The sequence below is a fragment of the Armigeres subalbatus genome, chromosome 2, assembly GCF_024139115.2.
Source record: "Armigeres subalbatus isolate Guangzhou_Male chromosome 2, GZ_Asu_2, whole genome shotgun sequence".
NCBI lineage: Eukaryota > Metazoa > Arthropoda > Insecta > Diptera > Culicidae > Armigeres > Armigeres subalbatus.
The window spans coordinates 97,483,200-97,501,673 of NC_085140.1; the positions used below are offsets into that span (position 1 = coordinate 97,483,200).

The 18,474-nt window shown below is 38.0% G+C and overlaps 1 protein-coding gene across 2 annotated transcripts in view; it reads left to right on the forward strand.

The window, feature by feature from the left end:
* LOC134210235 (protein dead ringer) overlaps window positions 1-2,855 on the forward strand; it is a 274,077-nt gene extending 271,222 nt beyond the window's left edge. For both annotated transcript variants that reach the window (XM_062686279.1, XM_062686280.1), the window contains exon 9: window positions 1,341-2,855. In XM_062686279.1, coding sequence (XP_062542263.1) covers window positions 1,341-1,846 — 506 coding nt within the window. In that variant the 3' untranslated portion in view covers window positions 1,847-2,855. The remainder of the gene's footprint in view (window positions 1-1,340) is intronic.
* Window positions 2,856-18,474: the final 15,619 nt, after the last annotated feature.

Genomic DNA, 18,474 nt, shown 5'->3' on the forward strand with positions numbered 1-18,474 from the left:
AACTGTCCATGAGAACCCTTCCTCGTGCAAAATCTGGCAAATAGAAGCAGAGCTAATGAAAATAATCATTGAATTCGCGCTGAAATAAATCCTTTGCTTCGTCTAGGAGTAAAACAGGTCGTTCTCTATACAACCATTGCCGTTGAGTGGAATCGAACCGTTTGAAAACTTTGACCCGTTGTTTACGCTCGAACACTCCATCAGCCTCATATTTTTTAAACCAAGTGGCGATGGTTGTAGGTAGATTGGTGCTTTTTGTAGATCCTTGCTAAAACAACTCGATTGTAACCAAGATAGTAATAGCCGTACAAACAATGGTAAACGGTATTACTGGATGCATACCTTATTTTAACAGCCTGTAAAATGTTGTCCATAATCTGAAAGACAATTTCAAAAATGATCAATCAAATACGATAAAAAGTTATAACTTAGTTATAACAGTCTCATAAGTGAACACAGGATGAGAACTAAAAACAAACAACACTCTTTTACGATTACTCGATGGCGATTATATTTAATCGCCAGAGCAGATTTTTTTTTCGAGCGGTACAATATTCAAAACATTAAATGAACGCGTACTAAAATTTATATTCAACAAAACAAAACTACATACAACAAATGCAATCTAAAAAATTATTTGAACTAAATTATTTACAAAACACAGTGATGGTGTATGTTGCCATACCAAAACAAAATAAAGCATAGTGGGTAAATAGCACAAGACGATAGACAAGCTACCCTAAATACACTCAATGGTAAAACTAAACAAAACGGTAGATTGCATATTATTCGGCAACTCGGTCGTACGAAAATCATTTTGTTGTTAAATATCTTGGCTGTTCATGCACAGCACATGTTTGGAATGGACAAACTGATATGAAATTTGCGAAAAAGAAGCCACGTGTCTTGGAGGGACTCGAACCCTCAACCTCCTACTCTCTAGATAGGCGTGATAACCCCTACACAACAAGACCACTTAAAGGTCACGTTTGCGGAAAAGCCATCAGAATCCGAGTACCAATTTCCACCGCGGTTAGCTCTTTTTTTCAAATTGAATATCTTTCGGATGCTTGATTTGTCCAATCTGTCAAGCGAGTGCACATTGTTTATTAAACAAGAGGATCGCACGCCATGCCCTCAACAACGGGCTGGGCGGATTTGTATAGAGTGTGAATCAATCACAATCTGCTGTCCCTAAGACTTGCTTGGCTGAAGCATTTGATGCGTAGAACAGTCAACTCAATTCGTTTTTGTATTGTTGACGTCGATGGTCGATATATTTGGTTCTAAACCATATTCTGCTAAACTAATGTATCAATTTATTCCATTCAAAATTTCAGGTGATGCCTCCAAAGGCGACCAGCAGCTGGTAGTCTCAATGGAATTCAACGGTGTCCAGTACGAGGGTGTCCTATTCGCCAATCCCGCCTCGTCGGTTTCACCCAACTCCTCCTCATCTTCGCAAAAAATGCTAACCGTCGGTCCCGATCCAATCATCACCGGAAGCAACAGGAGCCCAGCCAATGGTACCAGCACGGCAGCTATCCCATCGCATCACCATCTCCACCATCAGCAGCAGCACAACAACCTGCTCCAGCATCAGCACCATCATCAGCTGCAGTCGTCCGGCGGTGGTCTTTTGGTACCGGCCCCGAGTGCAATGTCTGCGTCCTCTTCGCCAGTGGGCAGCACCAGCAGCAGCCACACTTCCCACACCTCGGCACCATCGCCCATCGTTTCGCCAGCTAAAACGGCCAACTCGTCGATAGGCGGTGATGAACCGGTCGGACCCCCGGCGGCCCTGGGACTGCCACCCATGGTTACACCGAGGCCACTAGTTTCCTAAGATGTTAGTTTAAGTAAGACTCTCTCTGTTTTTGTATTAATTTAGTAGAATGGTTCTTCTTAGCTGGAGAATGCTTTTATAGTTTAGAATGCACTTTCTTCCCTGAAATGTGGGAAGAAAGCTGCCCCAATCTCGCAATCCTTACAATGTGTCTCTTTTATCGGGCTCTCGAATGTTGCATTTTTTCGTTCTTATCAGTAGGAAAATGATAAACTTTTTATTTTAATCCTAGATTAATGTAATTAATTAAAACCCTGACTAAATTTTAACACGTTAGTAACGTGACATGAGCAGCAAAATTTCTATCAGTGCAAAGAAGCTTTCGAGTCCGATTCGGTCCAGAAAAGCTTTCGCGGATTGATTCGGACGTTTGGCCGAACCAGAAGGTGGCAGCACGCTGCTTTCCCGATTGGCCAAGACACCGACCCTTCGAATCGGGTGCAGTAACAAAGAGCTTCGAGCGCGAATCGGTTCGCGCGTACACACACAGACACTGAACGAAAGCAACACTTTTGAACCAAAAATTATTTTTAATATTTTATTGCATTAAATTTTTAATGGAAGTTTGAACAAAATGTTATAAATCGGAATCGCAATGCCAGGAAAGTAAATAGCAATCTATCATAACACAGCACAGTGGCTGTTGGGCAGCGGAGTAGTGCAGCAAGATGTAAATGTGAAGAAGCTTGTAGGATGGTAGATGGCTCTAGTTAATATGAATTAATAAGTTAGAGTAGAAAGTTGTTTAGAAGAGTGAGCGATGTGATTATTTTTTACACTCAAAAAGTGCACGACTTTAAGCGGTTTATGAGACATTTCATCTTCAGTTAAAACAGCTCATTTCTTAAAAAGGCGACACAATAGATTTGTACATAGGTTTTTGCTTAAGATTAAAACTTAAGAACTACTTAAATCAAATTCATAATCTCTCTTAACTTAAAGAAGCACATCAATTTTTGAAGCGGATCAAATGAGTGGAAGATCAATAAAATGTTACGCATTAAATGAATCCTTGACATGACTTTATCTCACCTACCTAAATAATAAAAGTGACTAGAAAGTGAACAAAACTCGCTATATATCTGCTGCTATTTTGCTAGTATAGATGTGACTAATGCGATAGATGTAGTTAAAACAACCCACGATTGAAGTGCAAAAAATATCTGTTTAGTCCTTTTTTGTTGATACAAACTATTTTTTATAACGAAACACACGAAAAATCTCTTGCAATATAAGTTTAAGATAAAATTTCCCCAGAAAGCAAAATTGCTGTTCACACAAATATGCAAAAAAAAATGTTTAAAAAACAAAAACATACGCGTAGTTCATTAGTTGATAGTAGTTGTAGAAGTTAGGATTTAGTTGCAATTCGCCGACTATATATTATCCACTGTTTTGTGACTGTAGGTATTTCTTTTTGACTAGATTTATACCTTCCTAAATAAATTATTACACACGTTTCAACCTGGCTGAGCGAAACAGGAAACAAAATGAACAATTATTATCTATTTAAATCGAACGGCGTCGCCTAGAGATATAGAGCAGAAAAGACATCATCACTATCACCAGCATTGGAAGCATCACAAGCAAACATAGTTGGGGCAGATTCACGCTACTACTGTTGATAATTTCGCTGAGAATCAGCATAGGTGTGGCACTGATAGTGATAGTGACAAGCCCCTCGAAAATCGTAAGATTTAAATGTCAAACACAACACATTGATGATCGGTATGGATAATAGAGCAATATGTTTTAAAATAAGTTCAAGAATCTATGAATCTTCTTAAAGTAGCTAGATATCACCTCCATCTCTACAGTGAAAACGACAGATAATGTTGCGAATAAAGGCGTGGGATTGCTAATTCAGAGATGGCAAGTGGAAGATGGAAGTTCAGGATGAATTTACGGAGGAACTCCAGGAGGTTTTTCCGGAGAAAATTGTAAATTTAAGAGTTCCTACGAAAAGTCCTTCAGGAGCTCCTCCAGATTTTCCTTCGAAAAACCCTTATAAATTCCCCGGAAATATCTCCAGAAATTCTACCTTTAATTACTTGTACTTCAATAACTCCTTCAAGGCCACCCCGAAGAATCCTCCAGGAGGTTTTCCGAAAAATCCTCAACGAGATCTTTGAAAATTACTCCGAGAGTCCTTTGGGAATTCATCCAGAAGTTCCACCGAAATTTTCGGAAGATCTCCTGGAGGACTATCCGTAGGAACTCATAGACGAATTTTTGAAGAAACTGTTGTATCTGCCAGACAACTGGTTTTCGGGATATTAGGTAGTAATAAAAGAGTGACGGCACAAACCGAACTGACTCGTGCAGTTTATTATCTCATCTATATCAAATCCACTGTAGTAGTACTTCGAGAGCTAAACAAGAACATCGCACACTCTTTCGTTTAACGGAACTCATAAATTCATCGATACACTCTTATTAAAAACATATCAGCTCTTCCCCTTTGGAAAGTATAATTAATAGTAATACAAATTAATACAAATTCTGATGGTTTCCAATTCAAAACCTTAAATCTATAGTTTACATCGAATGTATCATCGGTTAAATTCAATCTTTGTGTGCAAAATAACAATAAGAATCAGAGCGTAACACTTTCACGTCACTTCGGGTACATGTAGTCTTTGTCGTTTCTGAGTCGGCGTATCCTTTTAGAACGCCTCGGAGCATCAGCGGTCGAATTTTCAACCTCTTGAATGGCTTCGTCCATATCCCTCTTCCGCTTGAGACACAGAGCTGGTAGCGATAAATGCCTTTCAAAATAGTGACTTAGTGACCAACGATGACGAAAAAAGTGACCAAATAGTGACTTTCAGAACCAGAAAAAGTGACCAAATAGTGACTTTTGTATGAAGTACTAACCAGATAGTGAGCTGAGTTGCGTTCGTATTGTTACTGAGTAACTCATAGAAGATCGGAAACTAGGGATATCATGTTTTTTTTTCAAATCCTTATTAGAATGCTATCAGAAATCAAGTAAAGACTAAATTTACAAAATCATGAGGATTAGTACTGCTGGCGGTGTGCATCTTCATCGTAACTAGGGAGAAGATGGAACTTAGCAGAGGACAACCGACTTGGCGACACCATCATAAATACCACAGAGTTGGATATTGAGGAAGGTATTCGTTGGGACATCCAGAGGCTAGCAATATTACCATGGTAAACCTTATTCCGTAGCACACGGGAGCAGGTAACGAGTTACAAGTAGGGTAGTCTAACCGGTAGTACCGAAACCGGTAATACCGGTATTACCGGCCAATTTTGAGTACCGAAAATACCGGTATTAGAGACAGAAAATACCGGTATTTTCGGTATTTCAAATTTTGCTGTCAGTATGAAAAATCTCGAATAATTTTTACCTATATGTATCAGCTCAACTACCTGTTATAGCATATCTCTCCCATATAAATAAGAAATCCAGCATAGATGGGACAAATATTCGATTACAAGCAGTAAAGACTCATCGTGCAAAAAATACAACAATTAAATGCGCGCATGAATAACTTTGCCCAAGTAAGCATCATTGACGACGTTCACCCCACAACAAAAATCGACCATCATCGTCATTAATCATACCTGTAGCTTTATCCTCTTAGTCATCAGTCAAACTGCGAATGACCTCTTTTCTTCAATGAACATTGTTCACATCGTCGAGAATTTTCCCGCAATGTATGAAATTATGAAAAAGGTACGAGCCGTAATAGTTCTTTTCCGGAGATCACCTGTGAAAAACGATTTTCTGCAAAAATATGTCCGTTCTAAATTCGGAAAAGAATTTGAACTAGTGGCTGATGCCAAGGCATAAATAACATGTGCTCAAACGCATCCATGAGTTGAAGCTTTAATACAAATCAACTTCAGTGATGATTGTTTGATGGTTGGTGGAATAATTCAAGCCCTCGAACCTGTTCAAGCTGCTGTGAAACTACTCCTCAGTGAGTTCTGCACTCTATATGAAGCCAACGTGTCGCTCCAATTTATGTTGGAACAATTATTAAATCAAACCTCAGAAATTTCCGCCATTTATTCAATGCTTTCAAGGAATAAATCCAAGAGAGACGATCCAAATACGCCGATCTTCTAGATTTTTCTCCGAGGCATCCAGAGCTACTTTGATTAAACAAACGGACGGGGTCTTGAAGCGTCTAATCATTCCTGATGCGATCGTTGAAACTGAGACAACGACCATACCTGACGATCGGTACGTAGATGATGTCTCTGTGGATAATTTTTCTGGATTATTGGTTAAAGAACAACTTGTGAAGAGACTGTAGCAGAGCAAACACTTGCATTACAGGTGGAAAATACGTTGACGCCAGGATCCTTGCATGCAGTCCGTAAAGAATTCTCCTACTACTAAAGTAACATTTTAAGTTTTATAACGGTAATGAAAACCAATATTTGCTCTTCATAACTTCTATAACACCAACATAAAACCAAAATGTTACTAGGGTATGAATCTGAAGGGATTAAGGGCAAGTATTTGACACTAATTTTTGATTTTCTTGGAACCATTCGGAATCCAACTTCGGTTGAACTAGAGAGGGCATTATCAGTAGTTGCCAACAAAATCCAAAGCGGGTGGGGAGATGAGTCCATCAGTATGTAATGTCTACTTTTTTCTTTTGGCCAGCTCAACAAGCAATGATTTTAACATCTGAAGTTTGTCAACAAATATTGGTTTTCATCCAATTCAAAAGTTTTTCTTTTAATACCTGAAATTTTCACAAAAACCGGTGTTCTACCGGTATTACCGGTATTTGTCAAAAATGGCCAATACCGACCACCCTAGCTACAAGTTGTTACACTAAACCATGCTTATACTTTCAACAACGATTTTGAAGCAAGTTCTACAGCATTGTGGTAATAAAGTTTAACATGAGCTCGAAGTTTTTCGTGAAACTGCAGTTTGTGTATGAAAAAGGCAGAATGAAGTATAACAAATTTTGCGCTGTCTTTTACTATCGATCAAAAAATATTGTCTCGTTAAAATATATTCCCAAAAGTTTCACCATATATAGATGATTCAGCTGTAAGACTGTATGAAAAAGTGCTAGAAGAATGTTTTGGATTGGGCTTTCGCTAGCGTGTGAACATTCGTTTTGGCACGTTGAAAAATTAACACGGTATTTCGGCAAAAAAGAAATAAAATGATCTAATCAATTACTAGACAGAGAATTATTTGGAATCACAAAGCTTATGAATCTTTATAAGGAAAAAATGTTTTGAAAAAACTTAAAGAAACCAAAATTATGATGACAATTTTAAAATACAAATTTAAATACATATAGAATCCATTTGCCATTTGTTTTTTTCGAAACCTTATATATAACATGAATTTCACCGAATTAATGAATCTTAAGTTTCAAGTTTCGTAAAATGTGATCTAAAATCTTGAATTTGATGCAGAAATTGCTTTGGAAAACTCTGAATTTTTTTCTGAAATTTCAGCGCAAGTTGATTTTCTGTGGAAAACCTAGTGAAAATTTCTATGATTTTTTTTTTCAGAAATTGTGCAGAAAATACTTCAATCCTTGTGAAATCTTTCTCCAGGAGTTCAAACGGAAATTCCAACAGAAATCCGATGGCGAACGTCAGTACAAAAACTTCCAGAAATTCTTTCATACCATAAATTCAAGGCAGAATATGTTGTAGACATTCCTACAGTCTTTCAGGAATTTCCGCGGAAACTGCACGTCAATTACTATATAAACTTCTCCGCGAATCCCTGATAAAAAAAATCTCCTTCAAATACAAGCGGATTTTTTCATAATTTCCGGTAGAAAGCTTTTTGAGAATTCCTGTAGATATTGTTTGGTAAATTCCTAAGAAAAACCTTCCGAAAATTGTTTCCCAAATTCAAGGCGAAATTTTTACGGAATTTTACATAAAGATTTATGCGGTCATCGCTACAGAAATTATAGTGAAAGTTCCTCTAAGAGAAACAAAGTTAGGAAGCTTTTTATAACGAAGGTGGATTTTTCTCTAGATACAGGCAACTTACCCAACTTAGGAAGTAGTGCGCTGGATGCGCTAAACAACGCATCAATTAGAATCTTAATGTGGTGCTACGCCGACAATATCATGCTGTGTGGTTCGTCGTAGAGGGGTTAATCAATCAGAAACCAAGAAATATCTCGGAATTATGTCAAAATTGACGTGACAAAAAAATGGATATTCAGAAACGATGAAAAAGTTCTCAGCCTTATAATGCTTGTTAAACGAGTTCTCAAGAGTATAATGCATTCAATAATGGCTTGGAAATATCCAAAAAATTGGGTAAACATAGACTTCAAATGTGGAGTCCCTTCTCAACGACATTTTGCTATCGAAAACAAGACCCTACGCTCCTTATTTATTTATTTTCCACCCAAAACTTAATCCGCGCGAAGCCTCAACCGTTATGTAAATCCGCATCAAATCCGCGAGAATAGCAAAAAACCGCGAAAATCGCGAAATCCTCGTAGTCGTAACAATCCTGCGCTTTATATACGGCGTTGCCTAAACGTATGCCCAATCTTCGCTGTGTGGTCTGTCTGAGTGTCTCTCGATCCCGAAGTCCATGGTTCGAACCCACTTTGCCTTTCATAAGACGGCCTTGGAGCAATTTTTCAAACATTATATATTTTGCTAACAGATTTACATTTGATTTGGTTGATGATAATGGTAGGTACAAATGATTTTTATTTTGAACTTTTTTTTACGAAAGTGGTGCGAAAATAGTGACTTTAGTGACTTTTGGATGCAAATAGTGACTTTTTAGTGACTAGGCTCAAAATAGTGACCAAGTCACTTAAAAGTGACTTGCTACCAGCCCTGGAGACACAGCCACAACTCCTCCGGAAAACCAAGAAATTCCTTCTCATCGACCTCTGGTCCCGGCTGTTGCCGATGTAAATGAATGTTCGGTTTATGGGATTTCCCATGCTTAATGATGCGTAGTTGTCCTCGATGTGCTGTGGTCGATACGTTTCCAATTTGAACCTGGAAGGTATTGCGAGAACACCTTTTAATATAATTTGCTTTGAGCCATCTAGATTTATTATGAGGATTATGGTTTTTGTACCACATTTCGTCTCCTTCCTCCAAGTTCTCGAAAGGGTCCGACATATTGTTGAAATTACCTTTGCCTTTATTTGAAATATTGTCATGCATTGGAGTTGTGTTTTGTTTATTAATTAAGGTATCATGCAAAGCTTCTAAGGGTCTGTCTCATTTGGAGAATTAAACTTAAAAGTGACAGTTCGAAAATTAAAAAATCACCCCGTTATAAGAATGGCTGGTGCTACCCAGCAATTCCAATAAGACATCGATGGAAGATGATTCGATATCTGTCAAAAGTAATCTTGCTCTGCGAGCAGGGTTATTTGGTAATTATTGAAATGTCACTTTTAAGTTTAATTTCAGTTTAATTATCCAATTGAGACAGACCCTAAATGTGAATGGTTTTTGTACTGCGTTTTCGGATTTAACAAATCTAGCATTGTTTTAGGCTTATATCCAAATACCAACTTTGATGGACAACTTCCATCAACAGCTATGCAATTATTTCTGTAGTTAATTAAAAACAGATTGAGTTGGTCCTCTACATTTAATTCAGAAAATTCTGGGTCAATTAAAAACTTCTTCAACACATCTTTTACGGTTCTCACCAACCTTTCAGCCTGACCATTACTGGAAGGATTATAAGGAGGACTTTTCAGGACGTGGATCCCTTGTCTTTTCAAAAAGTGAACAAAAGCATGAGAATTAAATGGAGGACCTCCGTCTGAAACTAGAACATCTGGTAGACCAAATCTGGCAAATACCGTTATCAACTTCCTCAGTACCTTTGTACAATCTGTTCCATTTTTCATCAGCTCAACTTCTACCCATTTGGAATAGCTGTCAACCACTAATAAATATGTATGATGTTCAAAATAGAAAAAGTCAATATGAATCCTGCTGAATGGTCTTGTTGTTGGTATCCATTTAGAATGAGTTTTAGTTTTAGGAACAACCATCATACTGTTGCAAATGTCACACCCAGCTACATAATTCTCGATATCATTGTTAATTCCAAACCAAAAAACGCTTTGTCTTGCTAACCGTTTCATTTTAACAATTCCAGCATGGTTGGCATGCAACAGTTTTAAAACTTTCTTCTTCAAAGACACCGGTATCACTACTCTATTTTGGTACAATAGACAATTATCCATCAACTCCAATTCCCTTTGGTTTGCAAAAACATCTATATACTCCTTGTTTACCTTTGAAGGCCAATTTTTCGTCATGAATAAAATAACATTCTTTAAAAACAAATCATCTTTAGTTCTAGCCGCAATCACAGAAAAGTCAATCGGAAATTCATTATTAAAGTTTATACTATTAATTAAGTCTGAATCATACTCGTCAGGAACTTTGCTCTCTAAAGGAAAACGCGAACAGAAATCCGCGTTTCCCATCCTTTTGGATGATCTATAGTAAATTTCAAATTTATATATAGAAAGCTCAAGTACAAACCGTTGCAGTCTAGTGGCGTAGATAGAATTTTTTCCATCTTTCCCAAATATGCCTACTAAAGGTTTGTGGTCTGTGTAAATGTAAAATTTCTTACCAAATACAAACTTGTGGAATTTTTTCACTGTGCAGACCAGGGCAAGTGCTTCCAAATGCAAAATTGGATAATTTCGTTGGGCAGTATTTAACGAAAATGAAGTAAAATAAATTGGTTTCTCCACCCCATCGATTATGTGAGCCATTACTCCTCCCAAACCATATCCAGAAGCATCTGTAACTATAACGATAGGTTTGTTTGCGTCATAGAATTCTAAAAACTGTGCATCTAACAATGCGCGCTTATTATTTTCAAAAGCTTTATTGCAGTTATCATCCCAATTAAATTTCACGCCGGTTTTCAATAAATTATATAAATGATACAACTTTGAAGATAATCTTGGAATAAATTTGTGATAATAGTTAATAAGTCCTAAAAAGGACTTAAGTTCTGTCTCATTCCGGGGAGCATTTGCTTTTTCAATAGTAGAAATCTTATCCGAGCAAGGCAATAGCCCTCTTTCACTTATCACATGACCCAAATGAACAAGTTCAGTAAGAAAAAATTTGCACTTACTCCAATTAACTTTTATATTTGCTTGCTTTAGCCACAGAGAACAGACATGGAGGCTCGTACAAAATTTCTTGCAAAACATGTGTAAACAAACCACCGAACCTCAACGCCATCGACGTCGACATTGCAACTCACAATCTCATTTTGACAACACGATGGCGCTGGTATGCTCTTGCATGCATAACGACACTAGCGCACAGTGGCATTTTTTGATGACGCTAGCGCTGATTATGCACGGGATAACGTCGACATTCCAAAGTTATTCAAAATGAACAGTAAAAAGTTATCACAACATGGCGAGTGCAGCTTCAACGTCTGTTCTCTGTGCTTTAGCCTATCAAGTACCATCAATAATTTTTGTTTACAATCATCCATATCCGTTCCGGCTATTAAAACATCATCTAAATACACTGATACATGTTCAATTCCATTAAGAATCTGATCCATTATTTGTTGAAATATTGCTGCACTAGATGATGCGCCTTGAGGAAGCCTGTTGTAAGTATACAACCCTTTTATTGTATTTATTACCATAAATTGTTTCCATCTTTCTGATAAGGATAAACTGGGTATAAGCACCCTCAAGGTCCAGTGAGCAGAAAATTTTACAGCCAGCTAATCCAGAAAAAACATCTTGTACTGTGGGAAGTGGATATATATTTGGGATAATGTACTTGTTGACTGAAACTTTACAATCTATGAACAAACGTATTTCATTATTCCTTTTCATTACAACAATAACTGGAGACGCCCATTCTCTAGTTTTAATAGGGGTTATCACTTTTTCATTCTCCAACCTATTTAGATAGTCCAAAACTTTATCACGCAAACGATATGGCACTTCATAAGCTTTTTTAAATATCGGGACTTCTGATTTTAATATTAAATCTGCCTCAAACCCTTGTATTGGAGAGGAAAATTTTTTAATAAATAAATCTTCATATTTAGCCTTGATTTCATCCAACTTGGAAAAAATGCATCAAGCCATGGCCTGCCTAACAAGGGAATAAAATTATTGTCACAGGTGTTGAGCAAGAGTTTCATTTTTTTTGATATTCCTTTAAAGGTAACACACACATCTACTTCTCCTTCAATTACTAGATTAGATCCATTTACTACCACCAAATGTCTGTTGCTCTTCATTAAGGCTTTGTCAAAATACTCAAAAAATTGCCTCTTTCCCATTACAGATACGGACGATCCACAATCCACCTCCATGTCGAACGAAACATCCTCAATTTTCACGTTTACAAGACAAGGATCACTAATTTTACCAACTGACATTTGTCTCACCATCATTCTCACTTTCAGTATCCGAATCTGCTCGCATCCTGTTGACTAACGCGCTCAAATATTCATCCGGATTAGATGTGTTCGGGTTTACCATATTCACAGCATCTCTACACATATTCTTTAATTTAAAGCACTTTCGCTTAAGGACAAGCATTTCGGAATCCAAAACTAAATTCACTCGCGTTTTCAGGCGCACACCACTCAATATGAAAACATCGCACAACTGTCGCAACAAAGCTGAAATAATAAAATAAAAGTTGTCCGCTGCCTCCGTATTGAGTGGTGTGCCCTTGAAAACGTGAGTGAATTTAGTTTTGGATTATGTGATGCTTGTCCTTAATGTGACCTAGGATAATGTGACCTTGTACTCCACAAAAATCACAAATTAATCGGGAATAATCAGGACGCGTGGAGCGACGACCCTTCTCCTCCTGCTCCTGCTTTCGAGTCTGCCAATGCCTGTTGTTCCATTGAGTCCGCTGATAGGGAGCGTACCCTAACCTACTTCTAACTGGTCCACGATTTCGTTCCTCGCCTCCAACACTAGCACTCGGCCTGGCGGCTAATTCTAAGGTAGCTGCTAGTTTATTCAATCTAGCTCCAGGAAAACCCAAACTTTTCAATGATGCTATCTGGCCCGTATTGTTGCTGTAATCCATATTTTTTGCGTTGTTTCTGGCAATTTCCCAGGTTGCTATGAGCTTTTCAGCTGTTTCTAGGGTTAATTTCTCTTCATTCAGCAACCTTTGCTGGAGAGCTTCGTCCCTGACACCAGCAACAATACGGTCCCGGATTGCCATCTGCTTAAAATTTTCAAAATTGCAGAATTCTGCCTGTAGTTTTACAGACAACACGAAGTCCTCTAGGGATTCTTCCGGTTGCTGTATTCTCATATTGAATTTAAGTCGCTGAACTAAATCCGACTCGGTTTTGTCCAGTCGCGCTTTCAATTTTTCAATCATTTCCATGTAAGGGACTCTAAAAATTCTCTAAAAATGGTGGGACCACTAAGGCTCTGTCTCATTTGGAGAATTAAACTTAAAAGTGACAGTTCGAAAATTAGCAAATAACCCAATCATAAGAATGGTTGGTGCTACCCAGCAACTCCAATAAGACATCGATGCAAAATGATTCGATATCTGTCAAAACTAATCTTGCTCTGCGAGCAGGGCTATTTGATAATTATTGAAATGTCACTTTTAATTTTAATTTCAGTTTAATTCTCCAAATGAGACAGACCCTAAGAGTTATAAAATGGTCTCGCTTTTCTGCTTCAGGAACTTTGTTCATGTTAAAGAAAAATCCCAATCGTTCAACCCAGTCTCCGAAAGAACTACCTCTCCTGAATGGTTCCAGAGTGGTATTAATATTTGATTGGGCCATTTTGTAATTTACAAAAAAAAATGTATACGTTCCTTACTGCCGGATGCACTCAAATATTCCCGAATGAAAGAAAAATGAATAAAAACTCACCGAGGTATCCTTCGACCCTTGCCGCCGTTCTCTACTCGCGGTATCGGTCCCTTGACCAGTAAGCGAGCCGTCAGTTAACGTCAATGTTGCACTGGGAAATCGGTAACTGCCCTGTTAGCTTTCAACTTCCGTGAAATAGCCAGTTAGCTAGACAGAAGTGACGGATCACTTTACGTCGATTTATTGACGATTGTCACAGTCGAAATAGCAATGAATCCGTAGCGCTAAACGTACCACGATTTATCGTTGCACAACAGAAACACCTAAAGGATGCCGTCGGCATCAGATTCCTTAAATTCTGTCCGGTTACTTGTTCCCGTACAATGGCGTCCAAACGTTGTAATAGCAATCGAAAATTGACTCACTAACTCTCCTGTTTCCTCGTCGCCAATCTGTTGTATCTGCCAGACAACTGGTTTTCGGGATATTAGGTAGTAATAAAAGAGTACTGTTGCTTGTGACGGCACAAACCGAACTGACTCGTGCGGTTTATTATCTCATCTATATCAAATCCACTGTAGTAGTACTTCGAGAGCTAAACAAGAACATCGCACACTCTTTCGTTTAACGGAACTCATAAATTCATCGATACACTCTTATTAAAAACATATCAGAAACTTCTGGCGGAATTCCTGGAAGCATTTCCAGAGGAACTCCTGGAGGTTGTGCCGGAGCAATTTCAATCTGAAGATATTTCCGAAGAAATTCCTGGTGAAATTTCCGACGGTGCTCCTGGAGTAATGATGAAGAAAATTTTGGAGCAATTTCCGTAGCTTCCCCTGTAGGAATTTCTTGTTCCGATGAAACTCCTGGAGGAATTTGCGAAAGTATTTTCGAAGTAGTTTTGTATAGTAATTTCTGGAAAAAATACTGGAGCAATTTCTGAGGAACTCCTAGAATTTCAAGCGGAATTTCTGAAGGAACTCCTTACAGACTTTCCATATGAACTCTTGTGGGAGTTTCCGGTGAAACTCCTGGATGGATTTCTGAAAGAATGTCAGAGGGAATTGCCGTAGGAATTTCTGAAGGAAATGCTGAAGGATTTTTAGGAGAACTTCCTGAGCAAATTCCTTCTGGAGGAATTTAGAGAGATATTTCTGGAAGAACTCCTGGCAGACTCCCCGTATAGAAACTTTTGGAAGAGTTCCGGGAGAATTCGTGGAAGAATTTCCGAAGGAACTCCTTGAGGAATTTCCGGAAAAACTCTTAGAGGAACTCATGTAGGAAATTTAGGACGAACTCCCGGAGGAATTTCTGGAAGATCTTCTGGAGGAATTTAGGAAGGAACTCCTTGAGGTATTTCCGAAGCAGTTTTTGTAGTAATTTCTGGAGGAACTCTTGGAGGATTATTTTAAAGAACTCTTGGCAGTCTTTCCGTAGAAACTGTTGGATGAACTCCTGGATCAATAGCTGGAACTCTTGGGGGAATGTCCGTAGGGTTTCCTTAAGAAATTTTCCTACAAAATGCGTGCTGAATTTTCGTAGGGACTCCTTGAGGAATTTCCGGAGGGTGTGCTGGCGAATTTTCCAGAGGAATTGTCGAAGGATCTTCTTGAGGAGGTTCCCGAAGAACTTCTGGAAGAATTTCTGGAAGCACTCCTGAAGGAATTTTCTGGATAAATTTTTGGAAGAACTTCAAGCAGTCTTTTTGCAGAACCTTTATGAGAAATTTCCGGAGGAATTCTTGAAGGATACTCTGGAGAATTTTCCCAAGGAACTCCTTGAGAAATTTACGGAAGAACTCTTGGGAAATTTCTAAATGAACTCCTGGAGTTATTTCGTAAAGAACACTTGGAAGAATTTTTGGAGGAATTTCCGGAGCAACGTCTGGAGTAAATTTCTCATAAACTCCTGTAGGTATTTTCGAAGCAATTTTTTATTCGAAGGAACTCTCGGAGGAAATTTCAGAGGAACTATTGGCGGACTGTTCGTATGAACTCCTAAAGGTATTTCCGGAGGAATTCCTGGAAGAATTTCTGAGGTAACTCCTGGAGAAATATTCGAAGGATCTTATTGAGGACTTTCCAGAGGAACTCGTGGAAGAATTTGGGGAATAGCTGCTGGAACAATTGCAGGAGTATTTTTTGAAGTAATTCCTGGAGGAGTTTCCGAAAAAAATTGCGGAGGAATTTCCGAAGAATGTATTTGGAGAAATTTCCCGAGGAATTCCTCAAGAAATTTCCGAAGGAATTCATCGATAATTATAGTAAACCAAATATTGACGGATAAAGTTTCATGTATGTATAAAATAAGTCCACGCACACCATTGCCACCGAATGGAAATAATGTATCACGTCGTTGCCGACAATATTGTTATCGGCGCACAGATTTCCCAAATATTCAAAAATCTTAAAATACTAATCTCCATGAGAAATAACAATTTATAAGAACATTTTTCTGGAATATCATTTGGAAGCATGAAGAAAAAATCCCGAATACCCCTAGTCCAGCTGCCGAAAGCGAGGTTCCTGCTGGCTAGTTATTAGGTCGTTTTATTCATTACGTCGAATATATTACATCTTACATCGTTTTATTTTGGCGACAAAACGTCAACTACGTCATTTTTTGTAATACAAACCAGATGTAATAATACATGCGATTTACGACGACGATGATGTGCATCAAATCCGATGTGATATTAAAGTTTTTTTTTGCTGTGTATGCCGCCAATGAGCACTTGAAAGGTTCGTCGGTGAGGAAGTTTTTAACGAAAGCAAGCATGTTGCATGTAATACCACCTTTTGGAGTTTGCTAAGGACCAAGGGTGTCCAGATCCTGCTAAAACCTTGGCAATATCAAGTGATACAAAATCAACATGCATGCCATCCTCATATGCTTTTTGGAGCACACTGCCCTGGTTGGCAAAATATGTGCACAGTAAAAAATGAAAAGTAATATCATCATCATCAGATTTGATGCACATCATCGGCGTCGTAAACATAATGTTTTATTACATCTGATTGACGTAACAAAAATTTGACGTACTTGATATTTCATTTTGAAATTAAAGCAGTGTAATTAATTTTTGACGTAATATTTTCGACATAACTGAAAAACAGATGTAAAAACAGGTCATGATGAATCCAGCTTTCGGCAGCGTGGTTGGGGGCATTCGGATTTTTTCTTTCATGTTTAAAAATACACTTTCAGATGCAGATGATTTTTATTCAAAGCGCTTTTTGTTGTATCCACAAATACTTGAATTTTTAGTTAAGTAGTTTTTTCATTTTTGCTCAGCTTTTAGTTTTTCAAATTTTAATTTTTTATTTTTTATTTTTAGTTTTAAGTTTTTAATTTTCAATTTTTAATTTTTAATTTTTATTTCTTAATTTTTTAATTTTTTATTTTTATTTTTAATTTTTAAATTTTAATTTTTAGCTTTTAATTAAATTTATAATTTTTTATTTTTAATTGTGAATTTTCAATTTTTAATTTATTTTATCATTCATTATATCAGAATTGAATTTCCTCCGAAAGTTGCTTCAGGAATTCCTCCGGAAGGAATTTCCTCAAGAAGTTCCTCCAGGAATACCTCCGGAATTTCCTCCAGGAGTTCCTCCGGAAGTTCCTCCAGGAATTCCTCCGGAAGTTCCTTCAGGAAATCCTCCCGAAGTTCCTTCAGGAAATCCTCTGGAAATTCCTTCAGGAATTCCTCCGGAAATTTGTCAAGGTTTTCCTTCGAAATACCTCTGAAAATTGTTCTATAAGTTACTCCAGCAGTTTCTAAGGAAGTTACTTCTGGAGACAGAAATATCTTCTGAAGCTAAAACCGGATTTTCCTCCAGGAATTCTTTCGGAGGTTCCTCCAAAAATTGGAATTCCCCCAGGAACTGGAAATTACTCCGTTAGTTCCTCCAGAAATTCCTTCGGAAGTTCATTCTTAAATATCTTCGGAAGTTAGCCATGAATTCCCCCCGAATTTTGTCCAGGAATAGCTTCGGAAGTTCGTCGAGAAATTCTTCCAGACATTAATTTGGAAATACCTCTACGAATTTCTTTACCCCAAAAAAGGAACTAGGAACTCCACCTGGAAATAGTCCGGAAGTTCCACCAAAAATTCCTCCGCAAATTCACCAGAAAATTTCTCGGGAATTTCGGCAGGCAATTTCTCCATGTATTTCTGAGGAACTTCCGGAAGATCTTCCAGCAGTTCCTTCAGAAATTCCTGCAGGAGTTCCTCCGGAAATTCCTCCAGGAGTTTTTCCGGAAATTTCTCCAGGAGATTCGCCGGAAGTTCATTCAGGAGTTCCTCCGGAAGTTACTCCAGGAATTTTCTCTGAAGTTCCTTTAGAAGTTCACTAGGAAGTTTCCCTGAAAAATGCTCCATGAGTTCCAGCAATTCCTTCGTAAGTTCCCTCACGAATATCTTCGGAAGTTAAACCATGAGTTCCTCAGGAAGTTTGCGCAGGAAATCCTCCGGAACTTCCTTCATGAATTTCTTGGGAGCATCCATCAAGAATTTCTCCGGAAGCTTCTCCAAAAAATTCTTCAGATGTTCCTCCAGAAGTTCCTCAGGAAGTTCGCCTAGAAATTACTTTAGACATTACTTTGAAAATACCTCCATGAATTTCTTTGGAAATTACACGAGAAAAGAAAATTCCTCCAGCAATTCCATTACAATTTTATCCGGCAATTCTCTTGGAAGTTCCTCCAGGAATACCTCCAGGTATTTATTCGGAAGTTCCTCCAAAAATTTCTCCTGAAGTTTTTCTAGCAATTTCTTTGGAAGTTCATC